The sequence below is a fragment of the Anarrhichthys ocellatus genome, unplaced genomic scaffold (genome assembly GCF_004355925.1).
Source record: "Anarrhichthys ocellatus isolate YVR2014 unplaced genomic scaffold, GSC_Weel_1.0 scaffold57, whole genome shotgun sequence".
Taxonomy (NCBI): Eukaryota; Metazoa; Chordata; class Actinopteri; order Perciformes; family Anarhichadidae; genus Anarrhichthys; species Anarrhichthys ocellatus.
In genome coordinates, this window is record NW_022280087.1 from 2,200,566 (window position 1) to 2,218,874 (window position 18,309).

At 41.9% G+C, this 18,309-nt stretch overlaps 2 protein-coding genes across 2 annotated transcripts in view; one reads left to right on the top strand and one right to left on the bottom strand.

Annotated features, from left to right (window-relative positions):
- ppp1r11 (protein phosphatase 1, regulatory (inhibitor) subunit 11) overlaps positions 1–2,908 on the bottom strand; it is a 16,157-nt gene extending 13,249 nt beyond the window's left edge. The window contains exons 1-2 of the mRNA XM_031871309.1: positions 2,585–2,908; positions 1,273–1,381 (exon numbers count right to left, since the gene is read on the bottom strand). Coding sequence (XP_031727169.1) covers positions 1,273–1,381; positions 2,585–2,662 — 187 coding nt within the window. The 5' untranslated portion in view covers positions 2,663–2,908. The remainder of the gene's footprint in view (positions 1–1,272; positions 1,382–2,584) is intronic.
- Positions 2,909–3,163: 255 nt separating this feature from the next.
- The window catches only part of vars2 (valyl-tRNA synthetase 2, mitochondrial), a 41,177-nt gene continuing 26,031 nt past the window's right edge, over positions 3,164–18,309 (top strand). Inside the window, exons 1-21 of the mRNA XM_031871302.1 lie at positions 3,164–3,416; positions 3,547–3,723; positions 5,404–5,485; positions 5,559–5,659; positions 6,346–6,467; positions 6,566–6,632; positions 7,104–7,201; positions 7,284–7,365; positions 7,973–8,092; positions 10,365–10,473; positions 10,557–10,645; positions 14,058–14,148; positions 14,319–14,446; positions 14,634–14,737; positions 15,576–15,657; positions 15,853–15,929; positions 16,111–16,198; positions 16,425–16,518; positions 17,614–17,684; positions 17,770–17,895; positions 18,018–18,122. Of these exons, the coding sequence (XP_031727162.1) occupies positions 3,556–3,723; positions 5,404–5,485; positions 5,559–5,659; positions 6,346–6,467; positions 6,566–6,632; positions 7,104–7,201; positions 7,284–7,365; positions 7,973–8,092; positions 10,365–10,473; positions 10,557–10,645; positions 14,058–14,148; positions 14,319–14,446; positions 14,634–14,737; positions 15,576–15,657; positions 15,853–15,929; positions 16,111–16,198; positions 16,425–16,518; positions 17,614–17,684; positions 17,770–17,895; positions 18,018–18,122 (2,004 nt within the window). The 5' untranslated portion in view covers positions 3,164–3,416; positions 3,547–3,555. The remainder of the gene's footprint in view (positions 3,417–3,546; positions 3,724–5,403; positions 5,486–5,558; positions 5,660–6,345; positions 6,468–6,565; positions 6,633–7,103; positions 7,202–7,283; positions 7,366–7,972; positions 8,093–10,364; positions 10,474–10,556; positions 10,646–14,057; positions 14,149–14,318; positions 14,447–14,633; positions 14,738–15,575; positions 15,658–15,852; positions 15,930–16,110; positions 16,199–16,424; positions 16,519–17,613; positions 17,685–17,769; positions 17,896–18,017; positions 18,123–18,309) is intronic.

The window sequence follows — 18,309 nt, forward strand, 5'->3', positions numbered from 1 at the left end:
TATATATATATATATATATCTAGAGAGAGAGATAGATATATATATGTATATATATATAGAAGAGCATAACGGCCATATGAAAAATGAATTATTTCAGTTCTGATATTAATAACATTCTGAAGTCAGAATGTTGAGATTATTTGTATAGACACAGAACAGCTTTGGGCTTTCTCAGGTTTCACTCTTAATGCACAGGGTTATGACACTGTCAGCTACTTTATGCATGTCATATGCTGTTATGGTCAGCATTAGTAAAGTAGAGTAAGGAGTGCCATCATTTGGCATGTCAATTGTGCTATAAATGTTTTAGGATAGTTTGATTATATTATGCTAATCCACAGTAAATGTGTGTACAATGACAGAGGAGGGTGTCAGTAATCCGGTCGTATGGGAACCATGCGGATGGGACATTCTGAGCCTTAATAATATTAAATATATATTGATGTTGCAAAATTAAAAATCGTAATACATGTTAGCTATTTTACTTATTTCTATTTGAGATTTTGAACTTCAGTTCCTATCAAGCTTTGTGTGATACAAACTGGACATATAAGTCAGTGAGGTATCTGTGGGCGACCCCTGAGCCCTGTTTCAGCTGTTATGTTTCACATTTTGGAGAGTCTTCACCATTTAGCTGCACTAGCATGTGCACTCTAAGCATGATGGACAGACCAGCATCACTGGAAAACATCTCAACTTGTAGACCGTGAAGCGAGAGTGTCTTTGATTCTATTTTGTACTGTTATGACTGATTAAAACCACCTACAACATAACTGGTCTTCATGTACTGAGCACCAGTGATATAGGTGACAAGAGGAGCCCGAAGAGCTCAGAGAACGTTAAGGACCATTCCCACCCAGCCACAGCCTGTTCATCCTGCGGCCACTATCACAGTAACACATTTCAGGATATGTAGTAGTACAAGAGAAATAGAAAAAGAAGAGTATTCTATGTACATGATGTGTTGATTTATGGGTTGTAGCAGCAGTGACGTGAGAATTTGCTTCTAGATTTTGACTATTTGCATGTAGACTTTAAAACGGTTGGAGAGCGTGTCTCAGTGAGATACAGCACCACTGTTTAGGACTAACAATGTACACAATGTATAGGGCCTTCAGAAGTCAGCATAACAATGTGGGACAACCTATACCATTGTTACAGCATGCTAAAGCAGCTCCAGCTATCACATTCAACTATCCGACCTTTGCTGACGGAAAAGGAACCAGTGCATTCATTACTTTGCAGTGTGCCTCATGAAGAAGATGAACTCACATTTTGAAGACCTTCTCCCGAGGTGCTCGTTGTCGACGGTGTCACTGGACCACTCCACCTTCTTCTCAGTCTTCCTCTTCCTCAGCTTGATTGTCAGGCTTCGTCCCTCCTGTAACATGTGACAGATGCTGGGCTTCAAATGTAAACTGGACGTAGTGTTTGACTGGGTCTTCACACAGCCAGAAGGTCCTCATATCAAGCACTACACATTCACAAGGCTCTGCTGGCTCCTGGGCCAACGCAAAGGATGATGCAAAGGTAGAACATGGAACATTGGTCTGTTCCCTCTCAGCAACTAGTTTGGTGACATAATGTTCAAGCGAATTTTTCATACTGAACATATGCAGCAATATCTTATCATCTTGTCAATAATTGTTCCATTAGGTTCTCACCAACTTAATGGATATCAGTGGGATTGATAAGATTTTTTTGCAAATAAAACAATTATTCCATGGCCCATAGTATGTGGACACCTGAATATTCAGGCCACTTGCCATAGTGGGATGTGAAATTCCTGACTTGCGATTGATCTTGTAGTTCATCCCAAAGGTGTTGGATGGGGTCGAGGTCAAGGATCTGTGCGGGACAATCAAGTTCGTCCACACCAAACTGGGGAAACATGTTTTTATGGACCTGGCTTTGTATATGGGGACATTATCATGTTGAAACTGGACAGGGCCCAAAGTTGGAAGAACACTAATGTGTTCTCTGTTGAAGCATTAAAATGTCCCTTCATTGAAACTAAGGGGCAAAGACCAAACCAGGAAAAACAGACCCAGAGCAGAAGCACGTGGACAGGGTGGTCCACATGTTTGACTGTATACAGTGCTGCTAGCTATAGTATATCAGATACATGATTGTCTACCATTATTTGTCTGTTTCATTGAAGGGCATTTCTCAGGTCTGAATACGATATGACGTGAAGCTCTGTTCTTTCAGAACCGACAGACAGTCTTGAGTTGAGTTGAATACCTGAACCTGCAGAGAACCAGAGGACTCTCCGTTAATGCATAACGTTAGCTACGTTAGAACGTTTTGCACCAACATATACGGTTGCTGTAATGTCAACGGTAACGTTAACTCACTTAGCTAACATCGTAACTAGTGACGTGACTGCCATGTTGTAATGAATAGGCCTCGTGAAGCTTCACGGGGTAGGACTGACAGCCGTGTTACAACTTCTGATGACAACATGAACGCTGTCTGCAAGCAGCGCGGCCTCGTTGGGGCTGGACACCACCGAGAGGTTTTACTCTGCAGTAAGAGAACTTTTAGCAAAACAGTCAAACGTCTTCACGACTGGCCAGCTTACCTGCTGGGGCGGCGGCGGTGTGCTCGTCTGAACAGTCTCCGTTATCGTCTCACTCGATGTCCCGGGAACCTCCGCCATCCCTGGAGCTGCTGGCTAACACTACCGTTAGCTAGCTTTAAAATATGAAGAACAGGAGTCGACCGTCAGTGATAGACAATGTCTGTTCGTTATGAAAGCTAACGTTACAATGACAGATTTTAGTTCTGTAACTAACAGACTGTATTCAAATTGAAGAACGTTGACGTGAAGATAGTGAGGCGTTGAACACTATGTTGAGATGTGGTCAAGTTGCCAAATGAGTTCGTCAGACTCAAACGGAAGTTAAAGATTTTCACCTCAAAACGATTATCAGCTATGTGAATCATGGTGTCACTGTCACATAGACACAAAATACTCACGCCAAACCGCCGAGCTATTCCATAATATTATATATCCAATGAAGGAGCAGTTAGGCCATTAATATTGCATTTTTATTGAACATTGTTTCCATATGTCGTTTTATTTTGAAACGTAGGCAGGATGCTTCGTCTCTCTCTCGGTTTGGCGTGACAGCAGTAGTGTTGTGGGGAAGCTATTTCCAGACGGACAGTAGTTATTTCCTGTTGTCCGTGACATTTTATCTGTCCGTCCAAAACATCCCCCACATGCCAAGAATAAAAGAAAAACATATTGTAACAGAGTGATATGAAATTACAATTATTCTACGAAGTTATGCAATGTTAACATAATTAACAGCATGATAGAAATGCACCTTTTTGGGCTTGTAATTGCGAAGTGACTAAGTAAAAGGTCGTGGCTGGCATTTCGGAACACTCGGTGTATTGAAAGCACAGTAAGTACACTAAGCCAGTTGAAATATGAATTGTCACCGCAGATACACTTATTTCACGTTAAGTTAATTTATTAGCTTACTTACAGACGACTCTTGCGTGACCTGATTATTTTATTCGTTTCTATCGTAGTTATTGAAGATGTGGAGGGCAGGACGTGTCCTGACTTTGAGGCTGACAGCCAGAGGAGAAGCCAGACTCTGTTCCATCAACCCACCAAAACCTTCCTCCTCTTCATCTCAGTCCCAAGCAGAGAAGCAGAGGCGGAGACGAGAGCGGGAAGAGGCCATACTGTCAAGTCAACACAGTGTAAGTAGGAAAGAAGCTCCATGCAAAGCAAAATATATCTAGTCTAAACGGTTCAAAGAATAATATAGTGAGAATAAAACTCTGTGTTAGAGAGAGAGAGAGACACACACAGTGAGAGAGACTGAAGGTGTGGAACCCCTCCTGCTGCATTTTACTGTCAAACCTCAGTCCTCCAGTTTGTAGTCTCCAAGCCCAATTAGAGATCATCCTTTAAACTATGACATCATCAAGGTTACTTTCTCAAGGTATGGTCACATTAGCCTTCACGGTTTCTATTGGCCCAGTGAAAGGTGAGTCTGACAGAGCTGGCTGGAGATCACACCGGAGGCTTGAATTTGCCTGAAGTGCAGCCCTTAATAGAAGTGAATGGGAGACGGAGCAAATATGAACTCCTCCAGAGACATTGTACAACTGTTTCCACAGGCGGAGGAGTATTTTGTGAGATTGGTGGCCATCTGCTTTAAGAATAAACCCAAAATGTACAAGTGGAGGTTTGTCAGTTTGAGACATGTTTAAGCACAGGAATAGTGTCCTCAAAATATAAAGGCTCTGTAGAGACAGCAGCACACAGCAGTAGCTTTAGTCCTCCATCAGTGTCGAAACAATGTCCAGCCACAGTCCTGCTGTGTGGGTCACCTCTGTTAGCGCCCAGAGGGCCACTCACAATCACAGTAGTTTCATGCATGAAATGGAAATAAATAAACCTGAAGCCTAAAAAGATGATTTGAGTTGCAGCTACGCATGTGAAGTGTGGGCTGTTACTTGGCAGCTTTTGGGCAGTTAAAGGTGGTTTTATATGTCTAAGTGCAACTGCACAAGCAAGATGAGGGAGAATCATTATGTAAATAATTTAGCTGCTGACATAGTCAAATTATTTGGAGGAAGTTGGACACATTGGAATGTATTCGATGAGCAAATGTATTGTCTCTTTTTTACTTTATCTTATAAACTCTCACTCTGACAAAAAAAATTAGGCTTTCTTTCTATTTGTGCAAAAAAAGTTTCAAAGCTTCAGCGCTTCAAATGCAGTAAACACAGTGAAATCTGGTGCTTCTTAAAACTTCTATCACTACAACAGCTGTGCCTGACGAGTTGTTCTGGTATAATCTCCAGCATTCAAGAAACTGATCTGCTTTCAAAAGGCAATTTCTCAGAGAACACTAAGTGTAAAATACAGATATTTGATGCAGCAAAACCAGAAATAATACACCATCATAACAGAGTCTTACTAGTGGTTGAACACTCATCTTCAAACCCCCAAGCTTTAGTTTCATTCATGTACATGTTTAATTCTGACAATAGTCATATTTGGTTATGTAAAAGTGGATGTGTTGTTTTGCTTTCTTTGTCGAGTCATCTGTTTATGTCAATTTACAATGCACCCCCCTCCCCCCTCCCATATCTCTGTGTCCTCATGTTTTGGCCTAAATGTCCACATCAAACAACCAATACATTATTTTTCATACATCATGCTAGTTTCCCCGTATCATGTGTCTGTGGTTTATTCCTGTAACTCGGTGTATATGATTTTATACATGGCAATCAATACTTTGGTGCAAATATCATATACACAGTTGATATCATGGTTCATTGCTCACACAGTCCAGGTACACCCGGATGTATTAAAGTAGTGGTTCATATGCAGTAAATGGTTTATTTGTGTGGTCTGTTGCTTTCCAGACTGCTGAAGATGAAGCAGTGAAATGGGGTGAGAAGCAGAAGATCGTGTACGCTGCTCAAACACCTCCAGGGACAAAGAAAGGTGATTGACTTTTCCAGCAGCAGCTTGTCCACCGCGTCTCTCTGCACACTTTAACGTGCGTTGTGCTCTGCAGACACCAGCTTGCTGTTCCCGTCCTCGTACTGTCCAGAGTATGTGGAGTCCAGCTGGTATCAGTGGTGGGAGAAAGAGGGATTCTTTCGTCCAGAACAACATGTGAGGAACAAACTAAAGTGATGGCCCCTCACTTATTTATTTATATTTGACTTCCCTTTAGTACAGCCTTTGATATAATCTATGTAATACAGAATAACACAGAACACATTGAACAGTTAAATGAAGTGGCATTGTGCATTAACAGTCCGAATGCTGCTGGTTCTTTACATTCTCTGCATATAACCAATCTAATGGATGGCAGCTGTATTTGCATAAAGCAGAAGGCCACTTGTGTTTTTATGTGTGATTGTGACACTGACTCACAGCCTGAGACGCATCACAAGGAGAGCCACACCTTGAACACATTAGCTTTCTGGCTCTGCTGTTCCCAAACTGTTTCTGTAATGTCCCTCCACCTGTCATTCAAATGAATAGCATGTTTAGCCAGGTAACAATACTAGGAACATGAGGAGTAATAAGAGGCAAGTCAAAATGTTATTGATGTATTGTTCTCACCAGTTTGTGTTCTGAACAGGAACTGCACTCGTCTTTCTTCATTGTTCTCAGCTGAGTCCGATTACCAGGCTTTTTTTTCACTGCAAAGATTTGACTTGTCACAGCAGCAAAAGCACAGTCAATAGCATTAATGAATGCTCCACCCAGCAATTATTGAAATGCATTGTAGCAGGTGGCCAATCAAACACAGACTCTGGCACACCCACTCTCACACCTGTCGTGTCCACCAGGAGAGGTTGTCTCACGGTGTGGATCAGACCTTCGCTCTGTGTATCCCTCCACCAAACGTGACTGGTACTCTGCACCTGGGCCACGCTCTCACTGTAGCTGTGGAGGACGCTCTGGTTCGATGGTAACATCTGCAGCATGTTGTGTCAAGTGTCAGTTGTCGCTAGTTAAGAATTGATCCGTTTGTTTGATAATGTAAAATATCAATTTGTAATCCATCAGGAGGAGGATGCAGGGCTACAGAGTCCTGTGGGTCCCTGGATGTGACCATGCAGGTATTGCAACACAGGTATGACAGCGTCTTGTCTTCTTCCTCTTTCATGACAGTCTGGGATTTAAAGGATTGGCTCACGTTTTCTCAATTCTTTCTTAAATGTTGCTTTGGTTTGATCCCCTGCTAACGTCATTCCAATGGAGAAAATCCACAGTCCTCATTTATTCAGTAACTTTGTGAGATCTACTGGATGTGACGTACTCAGACTGCTGAAGCTTCACAATGCAGGGTTTGCCCCCCATCACTTCCATTAGAACTCCTGAACCGCAGTACACTGGGAATAGTTTTCTCATGTGGAGTTCTTCTTAATGACATGAAGAAACAGCACCTTCACTTAAAAGTTCTCTTCATTAAACAGAAAGCATATCAGTGGTTTGGTTGTGAGGTGGTGAGTGATGTTGATTTTCTTCTGGCTTTGCATGGACAGGATTTTAAGAAACCTCTCACTGCTGCTGCGTCTCATGTAGTCCTTTGTGTCTGTGTTAGACGGTGGTGGAGAGGAGACTGCTGAGGGACAGCGGGAAGCGCAGACAGGACTTCACCAGGAAACAGTTTCTACGTGAGGTGTGGAAATGGAAGAACGAGTGAGTCTTCACATTCATCCCTCGTCATCCTGTGTTTGGGCTGCAGCATATTAGCTTCACTCTGTCCCTGTGTGTGTTCCAGGACAGGAGAAGAGATCTACCACCAGCTGAGGAAGCTCGGAGCTTCTCTGGACTGGAGCAGAGCGTGTTTCACCATGGATCCAGTAAGATTCCACTCATATGTGTTGCTCTCTTTTCATAGCACCTGGAAAATGTGTAGTGTATGTCTGTAGAAGCACAAATGATCCTGATGGAGTTTGGAAAATGTTGCTCCCCAGGGGTCATATAATCTGAGATAATGGGTAAAAAATATTTGGAGAAGCATATGGTCAAGTTGTGTTGATTAGTTATTTATTATAACTAAATGAACACACAGGTTAATACTCAAATACTATAAGACGTGTCCCACGTTGTACACTGCACATAACAGTGACTATTCGTCAGTCAGCAGAGCATATATTGTCCCCAGTGTTCCTGCAGTCTTACTAACTATAACGTGACCTCAGCTTAGGACAGGAGGTTCACTCAGTGCAGCTCTCCATGTGTATCCACATCACAATAGCTTTCGAGCACATGCCAGTATGTGAACACAGGGGTTTAAGATGTGTCATAACCATGATACGTTCTTTGATCTATTATAAATAGATTCTACATCTATTTATAAACCAACATAATTACTACCGTGGCGGGGTATTATCACAAGACCGTCAGTATATTGGAGTATACCGTTGGCTTTAATGAGATGTGTAATGTGTTTGAATGTGATTCCAGGGTTTCAGCAGGGCTGTGACTGAGGCCTTTGTCAGGCTGAGTGACTCCGGTCTGATTTATCGCTCAGAGGCTCTGGTCAACTGGAGCTGTGCTCTGGAATCTGCCATCTCTGACATAGAGGTGAATACAGTGAAGACTACAGGTGGACAAAATAATGGATACCACATATTTGAGATGTAAATAAGTAAGACTCTTCCTCTTATGGGTACCAGCGGTATGCTCAGCTCTCTAGCAATTGGACAACTGTGAAAATGAAAAACTAACTTCAAACATTAATAGCAATTTCTAAAAGATAGTCCATTAAATATAGGGTTTATTTTCAGTTGTTCAGATGATCAACAGAGACAGATTTTAGTCTCTCCACAAATAAATATAAATAACTTGAGTTTTAGAACATTTTATAAGACAATGTGTGCTGTGGTTTTCATTGAGCTCCTGATTTACTGCAGCAGCTGCTCATTATGCAGTCAGCTCCTGGACTGATCCTGGTTCTGAACCTCATAATGTAGTGATCTTGATCACAAATGCTTATTTATTCCAGCTCCACCTAAGAAAAACTGATACTATTACTCAAAATACGGCTCCTAAAATTCTGATATTATAATCTTAAGAATATATTCAATGATTAATACATTAGGAGGTAGTCAACAAAAAAAGAGATGACTTATAACACAAATCAACCGGTGTAGGGAGAGAGACGAGTGGAGCAGGTGGAGATCGAGATTTTACACTTGATGGAACCACTGTTCTCTGTGTTACAGTAATCAGATATTGTGTTCATTGATAGAGGCTTAATTGCTCCGTTTTAGTTTCTAATAATAAGTTCTGTACAGTTCTGTGTTTCTGTTTCTTGTCCCACTACAATCTTCTTGTGGCTCTCCACCTGTGCTTTGTTTACATCTCCTTTTCAGAGGCGGAGACTTTTCCCAGACAGTGAGCTCGGTAAATCCAGCGGAATACATAATCTGCCTCCGTCAACATGTCTCCTATTATTTGCGTATGCAATGTGGAGAGAGGCTCACCTGGCAGGCACTTGTATAAATGACACAAACTGTCACTCCCACCTGTTGCTCTGCTTGATAAATATTAGTGCTGGGCAATGATTAAAATATTTAATCGCGATTAATCGCATGGATTTTTTGCGATTAATCGCATTGTTATGGCAAAGTTCAATAATGAATTAAAACGTAGTGTATTGCGCACTTTTATACTGCTATATGAACAAAAGGGCAATAACATTTGGTTCATGAGATGCAGGTAGCATGTTTTATACTTAATGTGAATATAATTCATACTTTGTTGGCATCTTATTCTGGAAACCGGATGTTGTCTCACGTTAATCTTTCCGCTAACTTTCAAAGTCCTTCGCTCGCTCCCGATCTGTGCCGTTTAAATGTGTTTACCGTGAATTTCAGCATATAGGTGCACTAAAATGAATGACTATAGGATGTTTGCTGGCTTTTATCCCACTGTTCTTGTCATGCTCTTGTTGTTATGTATATGTATTGTCTCTTGTCTTTCAATAAAAAAAAAATAAAAATTATAATAAATTTAAAAAATGCGTTAACGCGCGATAAAATAATTGTCGGCGTTAATTAATGAATGCGTTAACGCGAAATTAACGCGTTAACTTGCCCAGCACTAATAATTACACATCATGTGTCTGAGTAAATCTGGCCCAGAATAACTAGTGTTCGCCCCATCAAGTTAGAATGTAGCAGCAGATACAGTGGCTGTGCACAGCTCTCTGCCAGCTTTAAACATCCACACACTGCAGTGCTTTCCTCTATTCTTCTTTATAGAATTGCACAAACTCTGTCAACATGCCTTTGGTGATGAGATATTCTCAAGTCGGGTCTACTGTTGATAAAGGTATATTTTTAGAGTGTACTTGAGTGTATGCAGTTTGTTGCAAATCATTTTCCATCAGTCCCATATGCCAAAAAAAATAATATATGATGTCATCATTGAATTCCTTTCACTGGTTCTAAAGTCTTAACTTGGGGTCCATTTACTTTCTTTTTCTGGAGTTTTCAACTACGTTTTCTCAGCATTGTCAAGGAGATATCTTATTTGTCATCACATGACATACAGTAAGGATGGACCTTTGGTATGTGATGCCAGGTGATCATGGGGGGCAGTGGGTTTCCTGTACACAACTGAGCAAACTGGATCCACTGAGAGAGACCGACTGCCAGATGCAGTTGAAAGCTCTGGAAAAAGCTAGTAAGAGGACTTTGAGTCAAGATTTAGTTTTTGTCAAGCTATTTCCAAGGTCAAGAATGAATTTTCACGCTCCAACCCACACTGTGTGTTGCCGCCTGCTAAACATGGCCCATCAACTGTAGAGAATGGCATATGTACATCAGCCTGTGTATTTATTTGCTGTCAGGTTGACTCCAAGGAGCTGTCTGGACAGACCATGCTGTCTGTTCCTGGTTATGAAGACAAGGTGGAGTTTGGAACAATGCTTACCTTCGCCTACCCTTTAGAAGGTCACGGTGAGTGTTTGTGACTGTCTGGAAATATGATGCATGTTGTGCTTGTTCTGTTAGATGTTGCCTCACTTTTCCCTGTGTTTTAGATGGAGAGGTGGCTGTTTCCACCACTCGTCCTGAGACCATGCTGGGAGATGTGGCTGTAGCTGTTCACCCTGACGATCCTCGGTATCAGGCTAGTACCAGTTTTTATCCTCTGTCCGTCCGTCTCTATCTGCTGAACGAGTTATCTCAGCAATGCCTTCTAATTTGGAACATATGTCCAGTTGGACTCAAGAATGAACTTATTACAATTTGATGGTCAAAAGGTCACTGTGACCTCACAAAACACGGTTTTGGCCATAACTCAAGAATTCATACGTTAATTATGACAATTTCACACAAATGTCTAGTATGAAAAAGTGATGACATTTTGGACAGATATGGATGTAAACGGCTCCTTGTCCGGTTTGCAGTAGCATGCAACCGACGGTACTTCTAGTTGACAGAAGTTTTAATTGATGCGAGACACCAATGAATGAAATAAGGAATAGTGGGGAGGCTCCAAACTAGAGACAACCCTGTCCTATCTAGAAAACATACTGGGCATAGGACCCTTTTTCACAGCTCAAAGACAAAAATAGGAAAACACATTTGGAGTCTCCCACATGCCTTTAGGTGAACTCCAAACATGTTTTCTTATTTTTGTCTTTAGGCAGTGTCTTATTCTGGCCCCTCTTCCATAAAGGTTTGGTCCTAGGGACAGATACTGTGGAGCCTTCAGCTCCTTCAGGGTTATCTCTGGTCTCTTAGTTGTCTCTGTGATTAATGTCCTCCTTGTCTGGTCCCTGAGTATTGGTCCTCTGTTAGCAGGTTTGTTGTGGTGCCATATTCTATCCATTCTGTAACAATGGATTTAATGGTGCTCCGTCAGATCATGTGACAGATCATGTGACCCTTAAATTGCACACAGCTGGACTTTATTTAATTAATTATGTGAACTTTGAAGGTAATTGGTCATACCGGATCGTATTTAGGGGTTTCATAGCAAAGGAGATGAATGCATAAGCACGCTCCACCTTTCACTTATTTCATTTGTAGAATTTCTTTTTCTGTTTTTTACATCATCAATTTTGACTATTTTGTGTAGGTCCATTACATAAAATCCAAATAGAAATAAATTTTAATTCCAGGTTGTAAAGCAACAGAATTGGAGAAACGTGAAGGGGGGGGGTATTTATGCATGGCCCTGTACCTTCAGCTAGATGCCCAGTACACATTACATCAGCTGCATTGTCCCTATGTAACAATGTTCATCTATGTTGTCCCCTAACAAATAAATATGTATGCAACAAGATATATACATGCATGTGTGGATGATAGGGATACAATCAACCAAGTTCAGTGGTACCATAATTTAAAAAAATACTCCATTACAAATAAAAGTATTGCATTCAAACTGTTGTAGCTCCTTGAGGTGGAGCTAGTTTGAACTACTTTATATACAGTTTAGTTCAATGTTTCCCAACCAAGGGGTCGGGGCCCTTCAAAGTGTCACCAGATACATTTTAGGGGTAGTGAGATGATTAATGATGTTGGAGCAAAGAAAAAAAACATTAAAACATTTGATCATTTTACCACTTGAGGGTCTGAATGGTTATTTAATTGGCACTATGTCAGAAGTTACAAGAGAAAACTCCTCTTTGTGGATCATTTAGCAAATCCTATCCATCTGAAACAACACGGAGCGTCACCTAGATTGTTTTTTTGTTAGAGATCACAAACCCAAAAGTATTGATGTGCTGGTGTCAATACCTTATAATGATGAAGCCAAAACAGGATTTCAGATTTCTTTACAAAATATATTTCAAGAAAAACTACTATACCTCATTGACAGAAGTATTCAGATCCTCCACACTTGAAATGGAGCTCATATTCCTCTTGATCATCTTTGAGATGCTTCTACAGCTTGACTGAATTGAATTCAATCAATTGGGTAAGACACACAGCTCACAATGCATAGCAGAGCGGAAACAGGGCCGTGACATGAAGGTACTGCCTGCAGAGCTTCCAGAGGATTGTTTCAAGCAGAGATCTGGGTTAGGCTACAAGAACATTCTGCTGCCTTGCAGGTTCCCAAGAGCCCAGTGGCCTCCGTAATTCTTAAATGGAAGAAGTCTGGAGAACCAGGACTCGTCCTAGAGCCGGCAGCTCGGCCAATGCACTGTGGCTGAGCTCCAGAGATCCTGTGAGGAGATGAGGAGGAACTTGCAGAAGGACAACCATCACTGCAAAACTCCCATCTGGGCCTCATGGCAGAGTGGCTGTGGGGGTGTTTTTCAGTGGCGGGGACTGGGGTAATGGTCAGGGTTGAGGTGAAGCTGAAAGGAGCAAAGTACAGAGACACTTATTAATGAATACCTGGTCTTGCTCAGGACCTCAGACCGGGCTGAAGGTTCACCTTCCAACAGAACAATGACCCAAAGCAGACAACCAAGACAAAGCAGGAGTGGCTTTGGGACGACTCTGTAAATTTCTTTAAGTGGCACATCCTGAACCCAGACTTGAACCCATCTCTGGAGACCTGAAAATGGTCGTCCATGGATGGACCCCATTCAACCTGACAGTGCTTGAGAGGATCTGCAGAGAAGAATGACAGAAATCCCCAAATCAAGGTGTGCAAAGATGATCATACCCCAGTAGACTCAAGGCTGCTTAAGGTGCTTCAACTAAGTACTGAGTTAAGGGTCGCAATACTTAATACGTCAATGTAATATTTTCGGTTTCTGTCTAATATGTTTGAAAAAAATCTAAAATCCTGTTTTCACTTAGTCATTCTGCTGTAATAAGTCTAGAGTGATGAGAGGATGAATGTGTAAGTAAGTGTTCTGAAAAATCAGTTGAGGCAAAGCTTATGGAGAAAACAGCCAGAACGTCTGACAAATCAAGCTACAAATCAAATATTACCATAAAGCAGCTCTGCTAAAGGCCCAGTCGGGTCTTTCATCAGCTCATCTTCCATGCCCACTGTAGCTAGGACATTCATTTTCAGCTGAATAAAGTGATTTGGGGGTATAGTTACTCTTCAGTGTAGTTTTTGAAATGGATGGATATTTTACTGCAAAACTATTTGTCAAAACAATTGTAAAAATGTACCTGCTTTTTCAAATTTGGACTGGATGTTTACAGTTATTGCTTACAATAAAGTAAAGATTTAATCAATACCTTTTGAAAGACCATCTTTGAAAAATATTTGAAAATGTAGACTGTAAAAGATGTTAAAAACTTTAATAGTTCAAAGTCTTGTAACCTGTTTAAATATTAAATGATGTCTGAAATAAGTGTGCAGAAGTGGAGAAGGTTTCAGAGGATTTGAAGATGTCTCCCATTGAGTTACATTGTAAAAACATGTGATAAAAGCTTGTATTATATATTTTAAAAGGTATAAGGGGTAGAAACAATAAAAGATAGAGCTCTAATGACCTAAAGGGCTAAATATAATGAGTTGAAGTTGAAGAAAGCACATTTGGATCACAGTCTTTTGTGAGCATATATCTCTTATAACATATCTTTAGTAATATCTTTCCTATTGGTCCACTTTGTTCCAGGCTGTTCATGGGAAGCAGTGCAGACACCCCTTCACCAACCAACTCCTGCCCATCATCACTGATTCAATGGTGGACATGGAGCTAGGAACTGGTGACAGCAACACTACTGTCTGAACACCTCTGACACCGTCTCATCAAAAACTGAACATCCAAAGCCTGACGGGCTTGTTCACCTTTACCCTGGACACAGAGTGAATGCTGTTGCTGTCATGTGATCTGAGCTGCTCGTGTTGATCACGTCCCTGTGTTTGTGTTCTGTAGGTGCAGTGAAGGTGACCCCTGCTCATGACCATGCTGACTTCCTGCTGTCACAGAGACACTCACTGCCACGTCTTACTGTGATTGGAGGAGATGGGACCATGAGTCCGCCCTGTGGACAATGGCTCGAGGTGCACGAACACCACTGTTATTATCTGTACACTTTGTGTTTCTATATGTGTGTTGAAGAAAGATGATTATCTGGATATGTTGCAATGGTCAAAACACGGGGTCATGTAAAACACTGCTGGACATTAGTGATAGAAAAAGCAGGTTCGATGTTTCTTTATCCTTTTCTGTCACTTTGTCTGTGTTCAGGGGGTGAAGCGGTTTGATGCCAGACAGCTCATTGTGGATGCCCTGGTTGAGAAGAGGCTGTTCAGAGGAAAGAAGAATCACGCCATGACTTTACCCGTCTGCAGGTACTTATTCTGACTTTGTGTGTGCATGTATGTCTCTGCTCATGTTAATGCAAAGGTTATTTTTAGCCAGTTAAAAAAAGAGAAACCAAGACTGCAAAGGAGTCACATTTCTTTACATCCTCAGATTTAGCTTAGCACATAAGTCGGAAGAAGAAAAGAAAATAGACTTGAAAGAGACTTATTAATCAGCATGTAGCCCCGCCCGAAAGCATCCCCTGCTTTATGGTCTGTTTGACTCTAAATGGGCCATAATTTAATAAATGAACATCATGCTGTATTGAAGAAGACTTGAAACTAGAGATTGAGACCATAAACTCATGTTTACTGAGGTGACAAATCAAGTGAGAATAGTCATTTTCTCATGGACTTCTATACAATCTGACTTCTTTTTGCAAACAGAGGAGTTACCCCCTGATTAGAGAGAATGCAAGTTTCAAACACTTCTGTATTGGCTTCACTTTTTAGACCTGGAGGTTGCCGCCTGGTTTAGGTCCTAATTACGCACATAAAGCCTTAAAGGTGCCATGTGGAGTTTCTGACCTCTAGTAGAACTATGGAGCAATTTCTTTTATGAGTGGGTTACCATTTTACCACTAGGCTGCACAGTATTCTACTGATCTACAGGTGGCGGTAATGAGCCAAAACACAGCAATGCGCCAATAAAGAGGTTAGAAAAAGACTACAAGCTTGTAAACATGGATGTAAAGAATGCAGTATTTAAAATACTTGAATCAGCTTTGTACATGTTTGAATGAAAGGCATTATAATGTACTGTAAAGTGCTATGTTTGTGGTTTCTCTCCCCTATGTCTTTCTTCACTCCTCCCTCCTTGTCTCAGCCGCTCAGGAGACATCATTGAACCTCTTCTAAAGAAGCAGTGGTTCGTTTGCTGTGAAGAAATGGCTAAAAAAGCTATCCAGGTAAGTTGGTGGAGATGTTGAGATTGAGGTGAAACTTTAAATGTTTATAGTTGCATCACATGCTAGTAACCATGTCAGGCTCCATCGTGTAAATATAATGAAGAATAGAGCAGTCAGGTGATGTCATCTCGTCCTTGAACTCTTGGAACACATTTAATAAATACTAAAAAAGGGGACTATTTCTTTCCCTGTCAGGCTGTGGAGGACGGACAGCTGGAAATCCTGCCTCACTACTACACGAAGACATGGAAGAACTGGCTGTCCAACATCAGGTAGGCTGTCCTGACCCTTGACTTGGACAGAACCATGTGTTTGAACAGTGGTGTGAGGGGGAACAATTGCAGTGTGTGTTGTTGTTACTGGTGTGATATGTGCGTGAAATGACACCACTGATGAATGAGCTCTTTTTTCAACCAATGGGTTGTCAACAATGTACCTCTGTTTGCCTTGCAGTGATTGGTGCATTTCCAGGCAGCTTTGGTGGGGTCATCAGATCCCTGCTTACCAAGTGGACTTTCCTAATTCTACTGACAAACAAGAGGTTGGGTTTGTGATTATTCTTATGTTATAAGAATAATACTACTGTGAAATGTTTGGTTCATCTGTTAGACTCACCGGGTTTGTTCAAGCCCCTTCATCTAATGCAACCCTGAATAGAAAAGAAATGTATCTAGAAATGTATGACTGGGTGATGTACTCCCCTTTTTGTATATCAATGTCAGTCTGTCCCAGACTATGATGGAAGTTTCTGTGTGTGTTTGTGATAGGAGCAGTGGGTTTGGGGACAGAGCAAGGACGAGGCCCGACAAAGAGCTGCTGTTAAATATGGAGTGAAGCCAGAAGACATCACTTTGACTCAGGGTGACTCACCTCTGTCTTATCTCTTAACCCTACTCTACATTCACCATCACATTTAGGCAAATGGAAGGGAAAACTCATTTAACCGCAGATTCCCACCAAGATGTTGTTTTACATTTGCTATTACTGCTACATTTAGTGAGTGAGTGAGTGAGTGTGCACCTCTGTCTGTCCATGGCTAATCTCTCATTCTGCTGCAGCAAACTGCATAATATTTTGGGTGTTTAGTTATAGTGACTCACACTTTCTCAAAACACCTTGTATGCCTGTTTTGTACTGCCATTGACTGCCTGCTGACTCCTCACTTACTACTCTTAAACGCCTCCCGGATGGAAGGGGCCGTGAGTGAATACAGCTGAGGGCATCGCCGACTCCCCAGTGTTTTTTGGTAACTCCTGCCCTGCTTTCCTAACGCGGACCTCTGGCCGTGCTCTCCTCGCCGGCTTTCTGCTCTGGTAGCAAACGGTCCACCTGTCCAGCACCCAGCCCTAACCTACAGCCAGATCTTCAGTTGCCAGTTGTCTTTCCCAGCCTCCAGCCTCCTGGACAGCCTCTGAGCGACTCTGCTAATTCAAGCCTCAACATCTCTGTCCCAAGCTTTGAGGCCACCCTCCAGAGTGCTCTTGCCAATGCTGGCGGCCTCCAGAGTAGCTCTGCCCGTCTAGTCTTCCATGTGAGGTCTCCTGCCCTGTGGCTCTCCATTGTCCAGACCTCCCTTCTCTTTGGTTCTTCCCACTGAGCTTGTTCCTGAATCTTGAACCTGAACCTGTACCCTTGTCTGCCTGGACTATCTGCATTCGGGTTGATTCCCTGCTGCCTGGCATCAGCCATGACAGATATATAGATTTCAGAATTTTTTTATTCTCCAATATCAATATCAGAATCAATAATCGAACAGGCTACTTCTACTCCTGCTGCTACTACTGTACAGAGTATTAGGTAATACATTTTTGAATCAATGGAGGCAAAACCAACCAGTTAAAAGCCTCCTACTATAAATAATGTTGCCATTGTAGTGCTGCTCTGGTAGAACTGGCATTTATTTAAATACACGCATGTATGTCTTTATTGGTTATATCTTCATACTTTCTGTGGCAGACCCTGATGTCCTGGATACGTGGTTCTCCTCAGGGCTGTTTCCCTTCGCAATGCTTGGCTGGCCTGAGCAGGTACTGCACCAATTCCAGCAGAACATAGTCCTCCATAAACAGCCCTGTCCCTTTTGTATCATAACCACACCTTCACTTCCCACAGACCACTGACCTTCAGCGTTTCTACCCCAGTTCCATTCTGGAGACGGGCAGTGACCTCATCTTCTTCTGGGTGGCGAGGATGGTGATGCTGGGCACAGAGCTGACTGGACAGCTGCCCTTTAAACAGGTTCTTAGACAATGACAAACCTAAAACAAAACAGTACAGTGCAAACACTATTAATTGATTACTGTGTCAGCCCATCCTGCTGTTTTTCTCTTTCCCTTTCCTCTTTCCATTATGCCTTTCAGGTTCTCCTTCACTCTCTGGTGAGAGATAAACATGGCAGAAAGATGAGTAAATCTCTGGGAAATGTCATTGACCCATTAGATGTTACACATGGAGTCTCTCTGGAGGTAGGTAGCACCTGGTCTGGTCCATGAGGCAAATTACCGTTAATGACTTTCTGATATCTATCACACTGAATGAAGGGGCAGCGCTCTGATGCTTTTTAAAGGGGAAGTATTAGAATATGTCAGTCATGCAAGTGCGTGTGTGTGTGTGTGTGTGTGTGTGTGTGTGTGTGTGTGTGTGTGTGTGTGT